The sequence below is a fragment of the Harpia harpyja genome, chromosome 18 (genome assembly GCF_026419915.1).
Source record: "Harpia harpyja isolate bHarHar1 chromosome 18, bHarHar1 primary haplotype, whole genome shotgun sequence".
In the NCBI taxonomy this organism is placed as follows: Eukaryota; Metazoa; Chordata; class Aves; order Accipitriformes; family Accipitridae; genus Harpia; species Harpia harpyja.
Genome location: NC_068957.1, coordinates 12,832,200 through 12,849,895, shown reverse-complemented (window position 1 = coordinate 12,849,895; position 17,696 = coordinate 12,832,200). Strand labels below are relative to the sequence as shown.

Genomic DNA, 17,696 nt, shown 5'->3' with positions numbered 1-17,696 from the left:
GCTGAAAACACGCACTGGAGCTGGTCAGTGGGTGCTCAGCTTGGCTCATCTGAAAGGGATCAGGCAGGAGTTTGCTAACAGAGGGGGGTTAAAGCATGTCCCGGCTCTCCCCTGCTTTAGGGCAGGAGGTTGTCCTGCAGGCACCAGGAGGACCACACGTTCCCCAGCATGGCTGCAGTGCCCAGGACCAGCGGTGAAGGGGTGAGTGCCACTGGAGGCGTTCCCCTCCCGGAGGGGAATTAAGCCAAAACGTTCATTAATGACACAAAACCATGCCAAGTCAAACAGTTCATTTCAAACCTGCATTTTTGCTGCTTCATGGCTTCCTTCATAGCCTGGTACTTAACTGCTGTGGAGTCCAGTGACGTTGTGGAGTCCTTAAGCTGTGCCCTTCCACTATGGCGATACGTGCATTTCTATAGCAACAAAAATAGGGGGTTTTGCTTATGAACAGTGTTTTGTACAGCTAAGAATTTCCACAAAGTTCTTAAAAAAAGACACAAATGCTAGTTTGGATATTAAGATTAATATATTTAATCTTTCTTGTTTGTAAAACAAGACATAAATTTGTGTATATATATAATTTATATATTTTTTATTTATATATACTATATACAGACAATAAAAAAATTTTCCTCTGTATTAGACTGAGAGACTTATGGAGGAATGATATAGACATAACGGGGAGCTCAAAGAAACTCAGAGTTTCACAATAGATAGTTCACGGGTAAAAGAAAAACACGGCTCCCTGTCGGCCTTCAGCATTATAACAGGCTTTGCCCACCATGGACTGAAATCTGAATTGGCTCTTCCACTGTATATTTGCTACATGGTTCTTGAAAGCAGGAGGCTGTCCCTACAGCAGGATCCTCTCTGCCTTGCTGACAGCAATGGCCAAAGTCCGGGACAGCCATGGGCCAGGGGACGTTATTGCACTCGGTAGAGGATGCGCATGTTAAAAGCACATTGTGCATTTCCATAACTTCTATGGAAGAACGAGAGATTTTGAATGTGCATATTTATAAAAAATAATAGAGATGGGAAGCGATTGATCATACGGAGATCCCTGATCATCCCCAAGCGCTGGGGCAAGCTGGCTGGGTTTGACAACCGATCTCACTCCTGGTGCCATGAGGCTGATGCTACGATCTCCCTTTCCAGCCAGAGGTGGGTGCAACGGGGAGAGGCGCAGGGATCCCGGCAGGACCCGCTCTCCCTGTGCATGCGTGAAGTGCAGTGGGTGGCAGGGTAAGGGCAATGCAATGTGTAACCTTGCATTTTTCTCCTTGCTCTGTTTTGGAGGGTGGGTGACTGCAGTGAAGCACCAATTAAGGTGGTCTGATTGATTAGGTCTAGAAGCTAGACTGGGAGGCGGAGGGGAACCTCGGGGTGAGAAGGGAAGCAATTAGGAATCATTTTACCATTCACATGGAAGTGAAAAAAACCAATCCAAAAACCCCAACTCCAAATAAATAACCATTACACAGTACTAAATAATGCTTCTTATGGCAGTCAGTTTGGTGGAAGCAGGAAAAGGACCCCAATGCTCTGGCAAGGAGGGCAACTCCTTTGGCTGATGGCAGTAGCACTGCCTGGCTCAGGGGCAAGCCATGGCTCACAGACAAAGCTGATCTGAGGTTCCTCTCTAATGGGCATGGTGAAAGGAAATAGGTGAGGGTTTGGGCTGAGCCTTGGAGGCATGGACCTGACCTCTGGAGAATGGTGTGAAAGAGGTTTCCTCTCAGCTGCTAGCCCAGCTTCTGGCTTGCAATGGTCAAAGATCAGTCTGGGTTCCTTGCAGGCTCTCTAGCATGGACACAGCCATCCAGCAGAGGAAGGGGAACACAGAATCATAGAATCAAAGAATCACTTAGGTTGGAAAAGACCTTTAAGATCATTGAGTCAACTGTTAACCTCGCACTGCCAAGTCCACCACTAAACCATGTCCCAAAGTGCCACATCTACATGTCTTTTACATACCTCCAGGAATGGTGACTCAACCACTTCCCTGGGCAGCCTGTTCCAATGCTTGATAACCCTTCTGGTGAAGAAATTTTTCTTAATATCCAATATAAACCTCCCCTGGTGCAACTTGAGGCCATTTCCTCTCGTCCTATCACTTGTTACTTAGGGGAAGAGACTGACACCCACCTTGCTACAACCTCCTTTCAGGTAGTTGTAGAGAGTGATAAGGTTTCCCCTGAGCCTCCTTTTCTTCAGGCTAAAGAACCCCAGTTCCCTCAGCCGCTCCTCATAAGACTTGTGCTCTAGACCCTTCACCAGCTTCGTTGCTCTTCTTTGGACATGCTCCAGTACCTCAATGTCTTGTAGTGAGGGGCCCAAAACTGAACAGAGCATCGAGGTGCAGCCTCAACCAGTGCTGAGTACAGGGGTACGATTGCTTCCCTAGTTCTGCTGGCCACACTATTTCTGGTACAAGCCAGGATGCTATTGGCCTTCTTGGCCACCTGGGCACACTGCCAGCTCATATTCAGCCAACTGTTGACCAACACTTCCAGGTCCTTTTCCTCCAGGCAGTTTCCAGCCACTCTTCCCCAAGCCTGTATTGTTGCATGGGGTTGTTGTGACCCAAGTGCAGGACCCGGCACTTGGCCTTGTTGAACCTTATACAACTGGCCTTGGCCCATTGATCCAGCCTGTCCAGATCCCTCTGTAGAGCCTTCCTACCCTCAAGCCGATCAACACTCCTGCCCAGCTTGGCACCATCTGCAAACTTGCTGAGGGAGCACTTGATCCCCTCACCTAGATCATTGGTAAGGATACTAACCAGAACTGGCCCCAATACTGAGTCCTGGGGAACACCACTTGTGACTGGTCACCAACTGGATTTAACTCCATTCACCACAACTCTTTGGGCCTGGCCATCCAGCCAGTTTTTTACCCAGTGAAGAGTACACCCATCCAAGCCGTGAGCAGCCAATTTCTCCAGCAGAATGCTGTGGGAAATGGTGTCAAAGGCTTTGTTAAAGTGTAGGTAGACAACATCCACAGCCTTTTTCCTGATCCACTAAGTGGGTCACCTTGTAGAAGGAGATCAGGTTAGTCAAGCAGGACCTGCCTTTCATAAACCCATGTTGACTGGGCCTGATCACCTGGTTGTCCTGCATGTGCCATGTCATGGAACTCAAAACGACCTGCTCCATGACCTTCCCTGGCACTGAGGCCAGACTGACAGGCCTGTAGTTCCCTGGATCCTCCCTACTTGCAGGCATTAAGCCCTTGCCTTTTGCACAGGCAGTACCTGTGCTCAGGACTAGGGCACTGCTGCCTAAGCTGTGAGAGTAGAGCCTGCTAGGGTGACCTAGCTCTGCCCCAGGGTTATGGCATCCTGCCCGTGCTAGGACTACTTCTGAGGCTCTAGCATAGCAGCAGGGACTTGCACCCCAGAGATCCATTCTGCTGCTAATTACGTTGCATTTGTGGGCCAGGAACACCCTGGAGGCAGAAGAGCTGTTTACATGGCAAGACACTGGTTTGGGTCCAGACTGCCTAAGTGAAGCCAGATCTTGGCTCAGTTACTGCTAACTCACTGGCCTACCACATACTGTGACAAAGGTCTTTGCACAAGTGAGGCCCAGAACCACATGAAACCAAACTAGCGGGGAGATGGGGTGACTGTGCCCCGCAAGTACCGTCACCAACAAGCCAGCATGGGAAAGCAAGCAGAGGAGCTGCTTGAGACCCCTGACAAGCTGGTTGCACAGCTTGCGACAGGGCATGAATTCACCCTTCAAAAATACCACCAACACAACCATCCATTCTGCAGAGATAAAACAGCATCTTGGCTACTGCAAACCACAGTAGATGTGGGCCTGTAGACACGCATCCTCACCAGACCTATGTGATTTGAGAATCACTAGCACATGGCCCAACACACTGGCTTGTTGGTTTTCATAGCTGGCTTACTTATTGATCAACGTCTTTAGGGAGCGTGTGAGCGTGCTCATGACAGTCGCAACTGTGGCTGACTGGCGGGCGAGCTGCTCCACGGTCTGCTGGTGGCTCAGCGTTCTGGCCGTGGACTCCTCCGCAGCCTTCAGGAGGAAGGTGTAGTTTCTCACCACTTCCTCCACCTTCGTCAGCAGCTCTTGGCGCTGGGACTCCGAGCGCACGATGTACACCAGCCTCACAAACGTCTCGATGAGGCTGCTTAGCACCTGGAAGCTGCTCGTGATGGCAGAGAGCATGTGGGTAGGACTCTTGTCGACGGCTGCCACGCGGCGGCAGGATGCCCGAAACTCCTTGAACTTGAGGGCGAGCTCTTGCTTGTACTCAGCCAGCTGGGATATGTAGGGTTTGCAGTCCCGGACGTCAGGGCTCACCACACATTGCCTCAGGATAGTCAGGAGCTCATTGGTATCCAGCTGCACTTGCAGAAACCCATTGGGAAAGCTGTAGGCATGGCCTCGAAGGGTGTTGATCTTTGCCAAGCTCCCCTCAAAACTGGAGGTCCTTAAATCTATTTCCTGGGTCTGACTGTCACTGGGACTGCTGCAGGCTGTTGCATCTAGGACCTGAAGAGTCCTGCTCATGACTGGGACCATCTGGTTGTCCAGCTTCATTCCTGGGAGTATCTGCATGGGGATGGAATAGGACAGCTCATCCTTCTCACTCCCATCATCTGCAACATCGCATTTCCTGTAGTAGAAGCAGTACCGGATGGAGCAGCACTTCTCATCCTCCATGTCTTCATCCCGCAGCTCAGCAGGACTTGGATACATTTCCTCCTGGACAGAGAACACTGCTGAACTCTTCTGGTTCTTCTTCTCCTGTGCTATCTGGACATAGGAGGGGTCAGCCACTCCAGAGGCTTCCTGGATTTTGCTCTTCAGAACAGGACAAAGGATGCTGGGCTCAGGCTCTTTCTGGGGGCCTTTCTGCTTGGTCGTATAGATGTTCTGGTAGATGTCAGAGGACAGGGATGTCCTATCAGTCTTATCTATTTCACTGACACTGTAGCGACGCAAGAGCTTCCTGTAGTGGGGAGCACCCATGCACTCCGCCTGGGAAGTGCACGTTGTCAAACAGGACACACTGTTTTCTGGATCTGACCGGTAGTCTCTGGACTCTAAACTTGTGGATCGTATCCGCTTGCCTTTGGAAGGGCTGCTCACACTTGTCAACATAATGGCTTCTGCCTGCTTCTGGTCATCAGTAACTTTATCCCTTCCTCGCCTCTCCAGTTCTGGCATCACCAGCTGGTTAGGGGGTGGCCTCACCCCCCTGCAAATCCGCTTGCAGTCGCAGCTGCGCCTTTGCTCCCTGGACATCCCTGGGACTTTTTGCACGGGACTGCTCCTTAGCTGGCAGCTGCAGCGCCCAGGGGCAGGAGGGTGCAGATACTCCTGTGGTGGGAGGTCACCTTTGTTCTTTGGCTTGAGCAGCTCTTCAAGGAATTCTAGCTCATACTGCTTCACCTTCTGCAGCTGGGCCTGCCGCTCATCTGTCTCCTTCTTCAGCCGAGTTGGAAATGTTGCAGAGAACAGGTTCCTCAACCTGAAGGGAGCTTTTGGAGCTTTGGGTTTAGCTGGGACATCAGCATCTTGTTGGGTTACCTCCAGGACTTTTTCTTCTTTTTTGGAAGGCACAGTGCTGATCTGCAGGCTCTCAGATCTGGGCACCAGCTGGACTGGCCCTTTGGGTTCCTCACTGGTGCTCCTGAAAGTGCTACCAGGTGATGGAGAGTGCAGATTGCTACTCTCAGCTTTTAAGCTTTTGGCTGAACTTTCCTGTTGCATTTTCTGTCCTTGGTTTGAAGGAGCTGTGTGTTTCTGAAAGACGAGGCTTGTGGCTTCCCCACCTGCCTTCTGACCTGGCTCTCCGCTTGTGGCTTTTCCTGAAGCATCTCTACTCACTTTTTGCTGGTAGCTTTTAGAGGCAAAAGTCTTACCAGGCATCATTTCCTCACCTGCTGAGGTGAGGTGGAAGGCTTCAGCCTTACTGCCATGAGTTTCTTTAGCACTTGGAGAAACTTCACAGTGCTGCTGTGGAGAGAGTTGCTGCTGCTGCTGCTGCTGCTGACAGTTGCATAATATCTCTGCAGTTTGTGGACCCCCTTTAAGTTTCAAAGGCTTGCTGCTGGCTGATGCACAGCTGCTGGTACCATTCATGTTCTTGTCTTCTTTTGAGGCTGCTACCACCTGGGGAGCTGAGCCTTTTGCATTTGCCACTTGCTGCAGAGCAGCTGAAATGATGGTTGGAGTTACACCACTTTTTTGATCCAGGAGGAGCTTGGAGCTCGGCTGGACCTCTTTGAGCATCTTCTCTTGTAGATCCTGTGCCTGCTCCCTGCTCGGGGCTGCTGTGGCATGCAGCGATATCTCAAAGGCAGCTTTTGTGTGGCCTGCACCCCTGCACTCAGAGCCTGGCACTGGAGCCCCCCTGTTCTGCTCATTAAGCTGGGGGGTCAGCATCGGCTGGACAGCCAAGGTGTAGCTCTGATCAGCATGCTGCTGCTCCTGTTTGCTCTTGGAATTGCTAAGGCTGGGGCTTTGGTGAGGGAAAGCTGGCTTCAATGAAGGGCTTGGCTCTTGGTGGCTGAGGGAGTAGGGTGAGGTGAGAACAGCCTGGGCAGCACAGCTCTGTATTCGGAAAGGCAGGTCTTTTCTGGCCAGGAGGTTTTCTTTGTTGATGTGTTGAGCGAGGAAGTAGGCTGCGTTCTGATGCTGTTTCATAGCAGAGACCATCTCTGAGACATCAGTTAGCTCTGAAGAGTTGGTTTCATGGCCAGAATCCAAGGATGACTCAGGAGTGATGGCAGCCAGGACAATAAGACCTGAGGAGGGACACAAAGAAAACTCCACGACAACATCCACACACACCGCTACGCAGAGAAGAGGGGAACTCCAAGCGGCAGGAGGGTCCCCGGAATGCAAGACACAGCATCCCATCGGAGAAACTTTAGTGACTTCCCGCAACCAAGAGTTAATGCTTTTAGGAGAGATCACTTGTCAGCACTGAGCTGGCTTGCTAGCTCAATTCAGCAAGAGCTCTTGGCCCAGAAAAAGGTCCTGGGAAGCCTTCCAGTGTTAGCAATAGCAGAGCTACCGGGACTTGTCTGGAGTGAGAAGGAAAATCGGGCAACAGCTACTCTGCCATAGTGAGTAGGGCAACCAAGATGGGGAGAGGGACAAAGGACTGTGCTGCCAGAAGGCTGGTTCCAGGGACACCCATCTGACAGCAGGTTTGCCCTGTGAAGGTCTTACACACTTCAAAACCTGGGTGGGAACCTGCGAAGACAGAGGACCAAAGGTACCAGCTGAGTGGAGTCACAGCAGGGAGGAACTCATGCTCACAGTACTGGTTTGTTAGCGCCTCACCCCAGCATCGTGGCACGTGGACCATGGCAGATACGGGATAACCAAGAGACTCCTTCAGCCACTGTCAGGGAGAGGAGTCCCACCTCAGCTTCTTAGAAATCGTCTGAGCAGCAGCTTGGCTGCTCCTGCTAGAGCCTGTTGCTACAACTTAGTTTTTACTAGAAGCTGCTCCACAATCACATATAGGATGGGAGAAGGAGACTAAAGGGAAGGATGTACCATAGGAAAGAAAGGCTATAGGGAAAAAAGAAAGTCACAGCCACCGAAATACCTGCTGTCTGCTGTGGTGGGGGATGCGGACAATCCTCTGAAGCAGCCAGGGCTTCCAGTGCCTGCAGGGTGGACACCAGGGCATCGTCCAGCTCTTGGGCATGGTCTCGGACCGTCCGTGGTTGCACGTTGTCTATCAGCGTGACAGGGATCTCGTCGTAGAGAATGCCACAGAGGTGCCGGCCCTGCTCCTGGCTCTGGGCAGCTGCCCGGCGCTTGGGGTCGTCCTCATCTGAGCTGTTGTCTCGGAAGCCGGGAGGGGGGGCAGCGATGGCGGGGAGCAGGGACGTTGTCTCGTCTTCTTCCTCATCGCTCCCGGGAGGGGGAAGTGACATCAAGTCCACCATATTGTCCCGGGTGCTGCCAGGCTTGCCCCCCTTGCATGAGGCCAGCCGGCTCTTGATTTTGGCTTGGCAGGACTCACAGTAGAAGTGTGAGGCATCACTCCGCAGGTGGGTGTCTATGGTATGTGCCCTGGCCCTGCTTGCGTGCCTGTCTTGGTCAAGGCCATCTGGGTCATACTGGTTAGCTGCCCCATTGTAGCCTTGGCCAGAGCTTTTGGAAGTGGGGTCGGATTTGGTCCTGGGACGAGTTTCCTCAAAAAAAATCAGGTTTTCATTGATATCTGTCCTGCTCTCTCTTTCCTTCCTCTGCTCTCGCATGTGCAGGTAGCAAAAGCTGATGAGCTCCGAGTCCGAAGCCCTGGCAGCTGGAACCCCAGCTGCTCCGGTGCCGGCGGCAGAGCCACCCACCAACCCGCTCTCTTTCTTTCCTGTGTGCCCCGCCGCAGCAGGCCGGTGGAGGTTGTGTGTGTTGATGTAATCTAAACAAAAACCACAACAGGCACATTAGCAGCAGCATCTGGGAGAAAGGAAAACAGCACAGGGAAGCTCTTGCTTACCCTGGAGAAGCATCCACGTGTTGTCTGCCCTCCAGCCCTTGGCATGCCAGACTGCAGTGGAACATGTGTGTTCCCTGTGGCACAGCCAGGCCACCTGGCTTGTCTTTTGAAAAACCATCTTCTGCAACCTGCTGGGCCTACCTGCCAGTAATGAGTGCAGGAAGAAATGTCCTGCACATGCAGATCATAGAATCATAGGATGGTTTGGGTTGGAAGGCATCTAGTCCAACCCTCCTGCAATAAGCAGAGACATCTTCAACTAGATCAGGTTGCTCAGAGCCCCGTCCAACCAGACCTTGCATGTTTCCAGGGATGGGGCATCTACAACTTCTCTGGGCAACCTGTTCTGATGTTTCACCACCCTCATCATAAAAAATGTCTTCCTTATATCTAGTCTGAATCTACCCTCTTCTAGTTTAAAGCCATTACCCCTTGTCCTATCGCTATAGGCCCTATTAAAAAGTCCATCCCCATCTTTCTTATAAGTATTGAAAGGCCACAATAAGGTCTCCCCGGAGCCTTCTCTTCTCCAGGCTGAACAACCCCAACTCTCTCAGCCTGTCTTCATAGGGGAGGTGCTCCAGCCCCCTGATCATCTTCATGGGCCTCCTCTGGACCCACTCAAGCAAGTCCATGTCTTTCTTATGTTGGGGGCCCCAGAGCTGAACACAGTACTCCAGGTGGGGTCTCACCAGAGTGGAGTAGAGGGGCAGAATCGCCTCCCTTGACCTGCTGGCCACGCTTCTTTTGATGCAGCCCAGGATATGGTTGGCTTTCTCAGCTGTGAGCGCACATTGCCAGTTCATGTCCAGCTTTTAATCCAGCAGCACCCCCAAGTCCCTCTCCGCAGGGCTTCTCTCAATCCCTTCATCCCCCAGCCTGTATCGATACTGGGGGTTGCCCTGACCCACGTGCAGGACCTTGCACTTGGCCTTGTTGAACCTCATGAGGTTCACGTGGACTCACTTCTCAAGCTTGTCCAGGTCCCTCTGGATGGCATCCCGTCCCTCAGGCGTGTCAACTGCACCACTCAGCTTGATGTCATCTGCAAATTTGCTGAGGGTGCACTCGATCCCACTGTCTATATCATTGATGAAGTTATTAAACAGTACTGGTCCCAATACGGACCCCTGAGGGACACCACTCATCACTGATCTCCATCCAGACATTGAGCCATTGACCACTACTCTGTGGATATAACCATCCAACCAATTCCTTATCCACTGAACAGTCCACCCATCAAATCCATCTCTCTCCAATTTAGGGAGAAGGATGTTGTGGGGGACTGTGTCGAAGGCCTTACAGAAGTCCAGATAGATGACATCCATAGATCTTCCCTTATCCACTGATGTAGTCACTCCATCATAGAAGGCCACTAGGCTGGTCAGGCAAGACTTGCCCTTGGTGAAGCCATGCTAGTTGTGTCGAATCAACTCCCTGTCCTCCACGTGCCTTAACATAGCTTCTAGGAGGATCTGTTCCATGATCTTCCCAGACACAGAGGTGTGGCTGGCAGGTTGGTAGTTCTCAGGGCCCTCCTTTCTACCCTTTTTAAAAATGGGGGCAATATTTCCTTTTTTCCAGTCACCGAGGACTTCACCTGACTGCCATGACTTTTCACATATCATGAAGAGTGGCTTGGCAACTACATCAGCCAATTCCCTCAGGACTCTGGGATGCACCTTGTCAGGTCCCATAGACTTATGTATATTCAGATTCCTCAGGTAGTCACAAACCTGATATTCTCTTACAGTGAGAGGGACTTTGCTCCCCCAGTCCCTGTCATGCATCCATCCACTGAAGAGGTGTGGGAAGAGAGGTTGCCAGTGAAGGCAAAAAAGTTGTTGAGTACCTCAGCCTTCTCCTCATCCATTGTTACCAGTTTGCCAGTTGTGTTCATCAGGGCGGTACACTTTCTTTGACCTTTTTCTGGCTGACATACCTGTAGAAGCCCTTCTTATTATTCTTTGCATCCCTTGCCAAGTTCAGCTCGAGCTGCGCCTTGGCCTTCCTGACGCCATCCCTACACGACCAGGCAGTGTCCCTATACTCCTCCCAGGATACCTGTCCCTGCTTCCACTGCCTGTACATTTCCTTCTTGCCCTTTAGTTTGACCAGCAGGTCTCGACTCATCCATGCCAGTCTCTTGCCTTCTTTTCCTGATTTCTTACACCTGGGGATTGAGAGCTCTTGCACTCTATGGAAAGCATCCTTAAAGATCTGCCAGCTCTGTTCTGCTCCCTTGTCCCTGAGGGCAGTTTCCCAGGGGGTCCTATTGGCTAATTCCTTGAACAGATCATGAGGTGGAAGGGATTTTGGGTGATCAGCTTGTCTGTACCCCACCTCTGAGGCAGGAAAACCGTAACTAAAGCAACCTTCATAAATGTGTGTGTGATGGAGGAGAGCACATTCCCATGGGCTGCTCTGTATGCGCCACACTTGCCTCGGCCTCCCTAACTGAGTACGTGGGTCTCTCTAGAGGAAAGGGTTCAGCCCTGAGGGATACCACGCATGTTGCCACCAAGAGCAGGAGGGCACTGCTGACACTGAACTCAAGGGACCTTCTGGCTCTGAGACATCAACCCCTCCCTGCAATAAGGAGAGAAGGGAAGACCTGGAGGAGGCAGAAGGAAGAGGGACATACAGAGATTTACATGGTGGACGTGGAAGATGGCCAGCTCAAAAAAAGCCCGCGAGGTATTGAAGAAGCTGACATGCCTTTTTTTCCTAAATCAATAAAAATCTGGATTCCCATTAACAAAGAACGGTTGAAAGTGTTTTAGTGAGGCCCTTAGGTGTGGCTGGGCTATAGCGATGACGGAGGCCAGAAGAGCCTAGAGGGTGGCTGGACAGGATTTAGAAGCAGTTGAGCTCCAGCCAGCAAAAGTCCTGTGACGCACTGACGGAGCAGGCCAGCTCCTTGTGTGGTTTGCTCCATTGTCTCCAAAATGATTACGTGCTATAGAGTTTAATCATATAAATTTTATAAAGTTAAATATTATGACATTTGTGATAAGAAAGTATTGACCCTAAAGCTGTTTTTTGTGAGGAATTAGATCAATGACACTGTGGACCAGCAGCACAACTGATCAGTGCCCTTTTACAAACGACCTTTAGACATCAGAAATATTGTCCTGTTCCTCCCTCTCCACCTCCCCACCTATCTCTTTTCTAGACTAACCACAGCAAATACCTTTAACCTTTCCCGACATGTCTGTTTCCTAAATGTCTCAGCTTTCTTACTGCTCTGGGCTGGACTCCATCCACATTGGCTACCTGGGAAAATGTCTTGTTTCTGTGCTGCCTGACAGCAGCAGGGAGAGGAAGCAAGATCCCAGTAGCCTGCTGGGAGGCAGAGCTGGGCAGAACCAGAGGAGGGCTGGCCAGCACAGCAGGCAGTGAGACACAGGGATGCAGATGCCGCATCATGGAGCCACCAGCCATCTTTGGAGGGCAATGGGAGCAGCCTGGCTGCATGCATGAATGAGGACCTTCAGCCTCAGTCTGCCAGTTCACACGTTACACGGCAAGAAGGAACTGTCGTCACCATTTTTGCATAATGGTGGCCAGACCAAGCAGTTTTCCTTAGGACACTGCTAAACGTGGTGCAATGTTGCCTTCCGGGGAGACATCCAACATAGCTTGGCTGACTTTAAGTGACAGATCCACCCCTAGTCTCTTGTCCCTCACTGCCCAAGATCCATGCATTGTTTCTGTCTAGCTGACAGCTATCGGATCAGGCTAGCTCCGAAAGACCCCTCTGCTCCTGCTATTAAACATTTCCCTGCAACAGCCTCCCCTTGCTCCCTTGTGCAAGGCAAGCGGCTGAAATATTGCTCGAACTTCTGGCCAGTGGTCCAGCCCTCAGGAGGGGCATCTGTCTGCATTACAGGTTGAATTGTGCAGCTGTGCTGAGAACGGCTGCCAAGGGGATGCAGGCTCTGTCTTACCAAGTATAAATTAAATCAAATAAATCCTAATTAAATTCATTAGCTCAACAAATTGGACAATTTGTCTCCCCAAACACATGTTTGTATTAGAGTGTTCATCACCTGCAATGCTAAAATCCCAATCAAAACAATCTCTCTCTCTCATTTATGGACATACTGGTACTCAGAAATGGCAGCTGTGTGAGTGAACACAAGGCTGCTGCAGCTGGGGATGTGCTTTCAGCACTGGGCTGCGGTGGGGTGGCATGGACCAAAGCAGAGGATTTCCCAAAGCCAGACATCTCTGATGTGTCATGCTAAGCAGCCTGCCCCGCTTGGACAGCCTCGCTGGCTGCCCATGCCAAGCCAGGGCCTGTTGCTGAATGGGGCCAAAATCCTAAAATCCATAATCCAGCTGCTGGCTGCTCTGGGGAAGAAGGTCCCGACGAAGAGCTGAGAGCAACCAAGGACATGGAGCTGCTTGGCTGATGATGGCTGCTGGTGGGAGCAGGGAGAGGAAGGGGCAGGGAAGCAAATCGCCTGCACAGCTCCAGCACGACACAACCCTTCCTGCGGAGGGCAAGGATCTGGCATATGGCTCCGCAGGGAAATGCAGAGAGATGGATCTAACTGACAGCATCCGGACAGAGCGTGCATTTCTAAAAATGTCTGCAGTTCAGCAGGAGGTTTTAATGGGCCTCAGGGAAGATGGATAAGCTCCTCTGCTAGGCAAAAAGCATGGGCCAGGGCTTGATTTTACATTTAAGATTCTGGCACAGCCTGCCTGCAGCCTGGAAAAGTCAAAGCCTGGGCTAACTTGATTCATCCCAGTGGGCCTTTCTTATCGTTCCTGCAGAGATGTGCTAATGATCAGCAGTCCCTGCTCCCTGTGATCTGCCTAGCTCCTGACAGCTCAGCCTGCAGCTGTAGCGAGACCAGAACTGTGAGCAGACTTTGTTTTCTCAATACACACTAAATTCACTCCTTCTGAAGAATGCCTGAGTGGCTGGGCCAAGTGTACTGAGTCTGCAGGGAAACTGTTCCACTCCACTGGTCAGAGAGGTTTTCATTGCACCCCTGAGGATAGACCAGGCCATCCAGAGAGGGGCTAGCTCTTCGGTATGAAGACCATATATCGATTGCTCCATTGCTTCCACACTGTCACTTTCCCTCACACTCACTCTAGCCCCCTGCAGAGTGACATTGGTTTCTTGAGAGTGTCAAGAAAAAGGCAAGACCTACTACCCCTTTTGGCATATGTTTGGACCATGCCCACAAAGCACAATCTCCCTGAGGAAAAATGTTGGCTATTATCACTGTTGCTAGAGTGTGGAAAAGCACCACTCGCACATGCTGAGACATCCCCTGAGTGACCAGTAACTGTGGGTGCCACCAGCCTCCCTCTGAGGCCTTGGGGATGTTCTGGGATGCTCTCCGCTTCCCACCGCATTCCTCTGACTCCCCACAGCCATGTGCCCCATGTGTCCCTGTACCCGATCTCAGGGTGACATGACCCAGGGAAGGACCACTCTCATGATAGCCAGTTAAGTTGGAAACACCCTCCACTCATAGCAAAATGTGACTAAATGTGTTTCTGTAGGGCACCCAGAGCAGAGAGCACAGTGACAGCTGTCAGTAAGAGGTGCAGCTGAAGAAACAAAAGGAAACCATGCGCATATACTTACACCAACATCACCTGCTAGGTCTTTCCCTGGATTCACTGAGGTTGCCGCAGATGCTTTCCTGATGCCTCTTGTGAGCGTTTCTCCCGCATGTGCCAAGCCTGTGTCTGGGTGCCTTCCTCAGACCTCAGAGGCACCGAGTCCTTTCCCAAGGACCCTGCTAGCTCTCAGCACTCCTCCCACCTCCCCCAGCTAGTCCCATCTTGAGGAGGCAGTTTTGACACTCTGCCAGCTAAACTGAAGACTTGTCACAGCTCTCTGGAGCTGCAGTGTCACTCGGGAGGTCTAGGGGCAACCTTCCAGAGTCAGATGGGTTGGTACTTTGCCCATCTCCAGCCACTGATCCTGTATTTTGTATTTCCCTATACAAAACACATTCAGTGTGAACACCTGCATGGAACAACAGCACGTCGCTGATGGTTGGCTTTTGTTTGAAATCACTCTTGAAAATCATCAATCATTTTGAGGGTGACTCGCACCTGCAATCCATCCTCAAGGAACAGAGCATCAGTGCCTGGTGGGACAGAATCTGTCTTTAGCTGTTCTGGTCTCCTGCTGTGCCCAAACCAGCCCTCTGCTCCCTGCATCAGGCTGGGCACCTGAAAAGCTGGGACACCAAAGTTTCCTTCCTGATTTAGGAAATCAGCAGAGCAGCTGTGCTTGCAGAGCTGCCTTTGGAGCCCAGACCCCCACTGCTGAAGGCAGCAGTGTCCAAAGGCAGCAGGAGCGCAGTTCCTGGCTGAGTGCATAAACTCATGTTGGTCTCCAGAGCCGGGATGCCGGCCAAGGAGCATGTGCTGCATCCCTGCGGCAATGCACAGGCTGTTCTGCGAGGACCCAGCATTTAGCTGGCAGCATTACAAGTCTTTTCAAACGGCACCTCCTGGATCTGCTCTAGGAGCTGCCAGAACAACACTTGCAGTGAGTGTTTAGGGCCCAAGCTGACACCACAAGTCAGAGCTTATCCAAAATGAGGACTTGTTTCCCTGCTCCTTGTTTTCTGGTTAAAAGGGGTCTGCTGGTTCTGCAGGGCGAATGGGAGCAGAGGGGAGATGCCAGAGAAACCCTTCTCCTTTCTAATGCTGCAGAGCCCTGGGCAGAGGGAGGAGGAGGAGCGGGAGGCTGGGGAAGGGGCTCGCACAGAAAGCAGAGGCTGAAACATACCTGCCTTGATAATCTGAGGTGGGGGCGGCTGGCTGGGGGCCCTGGAGAATATCATCTTCTTGGAGTCCACCAGGAGACGGCAGTAGCCTGCGATCAGGCAGGCGAAGTTGGTGGCTTCAGGCCACTCCATCAGCAATACCAGCGGCTGGAAGGCAAGAGAAGCAAAGCACATGAGGGCCACACGGCTCAGCCGACATGGGACCAGTGCTCCAAAGGGGTGTAACTGGTGAGCTGGCTGGCACTTTTAGCACCCACACAGGAAAAAACAGCCAGGTGCACATCTTTGCTCCAGATCACCCAACAAATCGCTGTGCACAAGAAAGCGCCTTGCTGCAGCTTTAATTCCTGCTTGCTGACTCTCCTAAGGATGATGAAAGAAGTGAAGCCCTGCAGGGCACAGGCTGTGCATGGCAGGGTCCCCATCCAACTGGCTCCTGATTGTTTGCATGTCAATGTTCTAAGCCTACCTGCAATCACCAGTTTAGCCATCAGGCCCTGGGGAGCTCAGGGAGTTTGTGGAGTCTCCAGCTGCCAGAACCCCTGTTTCATTGCAGGCACCATGTCGCCCTCCCATAAACTAAGACATCTGCTTCCAGCAAGATGCAGAAGGGGCAAAAACCCATTACAGGCTCCCCCAGCCACCACTCTGAGCCTGTGGATCTTATTTAAATCTAACCCTTTGGAAAATTAAATTTGTGCTTAGGAGCAGATGGTGTCTTCTCTTTTAGGAGAGCATTTATTCACACACTAAAAAAGGTCTTTGCTTTAAAGAGAAGAAAAAATCAGACACAATCTGTGTGCCACGTATAACCTCACTGCACAATCTAGTGGCAGGCACCGTGACTCCCCGACTCCCAGCTTGTCCCAAGGAGAAGGTTAGCTAGTCTGGGGAAGCTGTCGGGGTTGGATCCACTCTCTTACCTGCCTGGTGAGGTCCCATGCACTGCTGAGACCCACCCGGGCAGAGCAGCCTACGCCAGCATACCTCGGTCGAGCAGTCCACACTTGGTCTGAGCCCCCAGCACCGCACTAGGTGGACCGATGAGATGGAAAAAAAAATGACAGTGCCTTCAATAAAGTTACTGCATGGCAGCTCTAGTCCTCATCTACCCCTTGCACAAAGCACCCCTACCTAAAGGACATTTGTACCCAGGTACAGGGCTTATCTGAGGCAACTGGGGGATGTTTAGCTACTGCTGTAGCTTGGGCTGCCTGTCCTGCCATGCTCAGTCTTTTGCACACTGACAGCCCTCCAGGACTCAGAAGAGCTCGTTTACCACATCCAGGGCAAACCAAGCATGTTTTAAAAACCACTTAAGCCTATGCAGTGTGAAAACCATTAAAGCTATTTTGGTTTTCTTGTTTTACAGCCACAGGAGGTTCCTGGTACCCACTGGCCAGTTCTGTGCTCTGCTCAACACTTGTTTTTTTAAGCCAACTCTGGCAAAGGAAGACCCAGCTTTACAGCACATCAAGCTCTGGACCATACAACGCAATTAACCTGGGTGTGAAGTCATCAGCCCTGGGCAGAGCTGCGTGTGATACCAAAGCCATGCCAGGAGCTTGATTCCTCCTAGGGCCAGGGTAAAGAAGTTCCCTTCTTGGCTGCTATGCAGGAACCTGACAAGCGAACACACTCTGCTGAGAGGCTCTGCCCCTGCCCACTTGACGAGGCTCTTTCTGCATCATGGAAAATAAACCTGAGATGACACAGATCAAAGGGAAAGTATCAAGACAGAGAGAAAGGAGAGAAGAGATTCTCCACATAGCTCAAAGGAGGCAGGCATGCAGCGGTGAGGGGGGGGTGACACCTCTTAGCCCAGCTCCAGTCTTGACATAAGTGATGAAAGGAAACCATGTGTTCCAGTTCTGCCATATGAAGCATCCTTAAAACAAGTGCCTTTTACATAGGGCTAAGCCTTCTTGGGTTTTTCAAGCCATCTGTTGAATAAAGAGACATGTGTGCATTTTCCCACCTCTGTTATGCAGCAGTGAGGGTTTCAGTGCTAGCTAGCAACAAGAAAGGAAGCAAACGCCAAGGGGAGGGAGGCAATTGCTGATGAGTATCCACTACTGGGAGATTAAATGAAGAGGCCAAGGTGGGTTGAGAATTCCCTTTCAAAAGGAAAACTGTGGGGGGTAGTTTCCACCACATGTGAGTCACACGCTAGAGATTCACAGCTAGTGTGTCTCAGGGACACCAGGGCTGAGTGGCACAGAGTCATGGACCTTCATTGCCTCCCTGTCAGCACTCACCGTTGAGCCCACAGTGCAGTCCCGGTACCCCAGCTGGGTACCCGTAACTCTGAGATCCAGCCCTATTTCCATCTTTGTTCAGATACCTCTGCTTCAGGATGCACCCACCTATCCAGAAGTGGGACTGTAGGTTCTTGCTGGCAAGAAGCAGCCC

General features: G+C 51.4%; 1 protein-coding gene across 2 annotated transcripts in view; it reads right to left on the bottom strand.

Annotated features, from left to right (window-relative positions):
* Positions 1 to 510: 510 nt before the first annotated feature.
* Positions 511 to 17,696, bottom strand: part of FRMPD3 (FERM and PDZ domain containing 3) — a 34,713-nt gene continuing 17,527 nt past the window's right edge. For both annotated transcript variants that reach the window (XM_052813895.1, XM_052813896.1), the window contains 3 exons: positions 15,287 to 15,431; positions 7,612 to 8,433; positions 511 to 6,796 (listed from right to left, as the gene is read on the bottom strand). In XM_052813895.1, the coding sequence (XP_052669855.1) occupies positions 3,924 to 6,796; positions 7,612 to 8,433; positions 15,287 to 15,431 (3,840 nt within the window). In that variant the 3' untranslated portion in view covers positions 511 to 3,923. The remainder of the gene's footprint in view (positions 6,797 to 7,611; positions 8,434 to 15,286; positions 15,432 to 17,696) is intronic.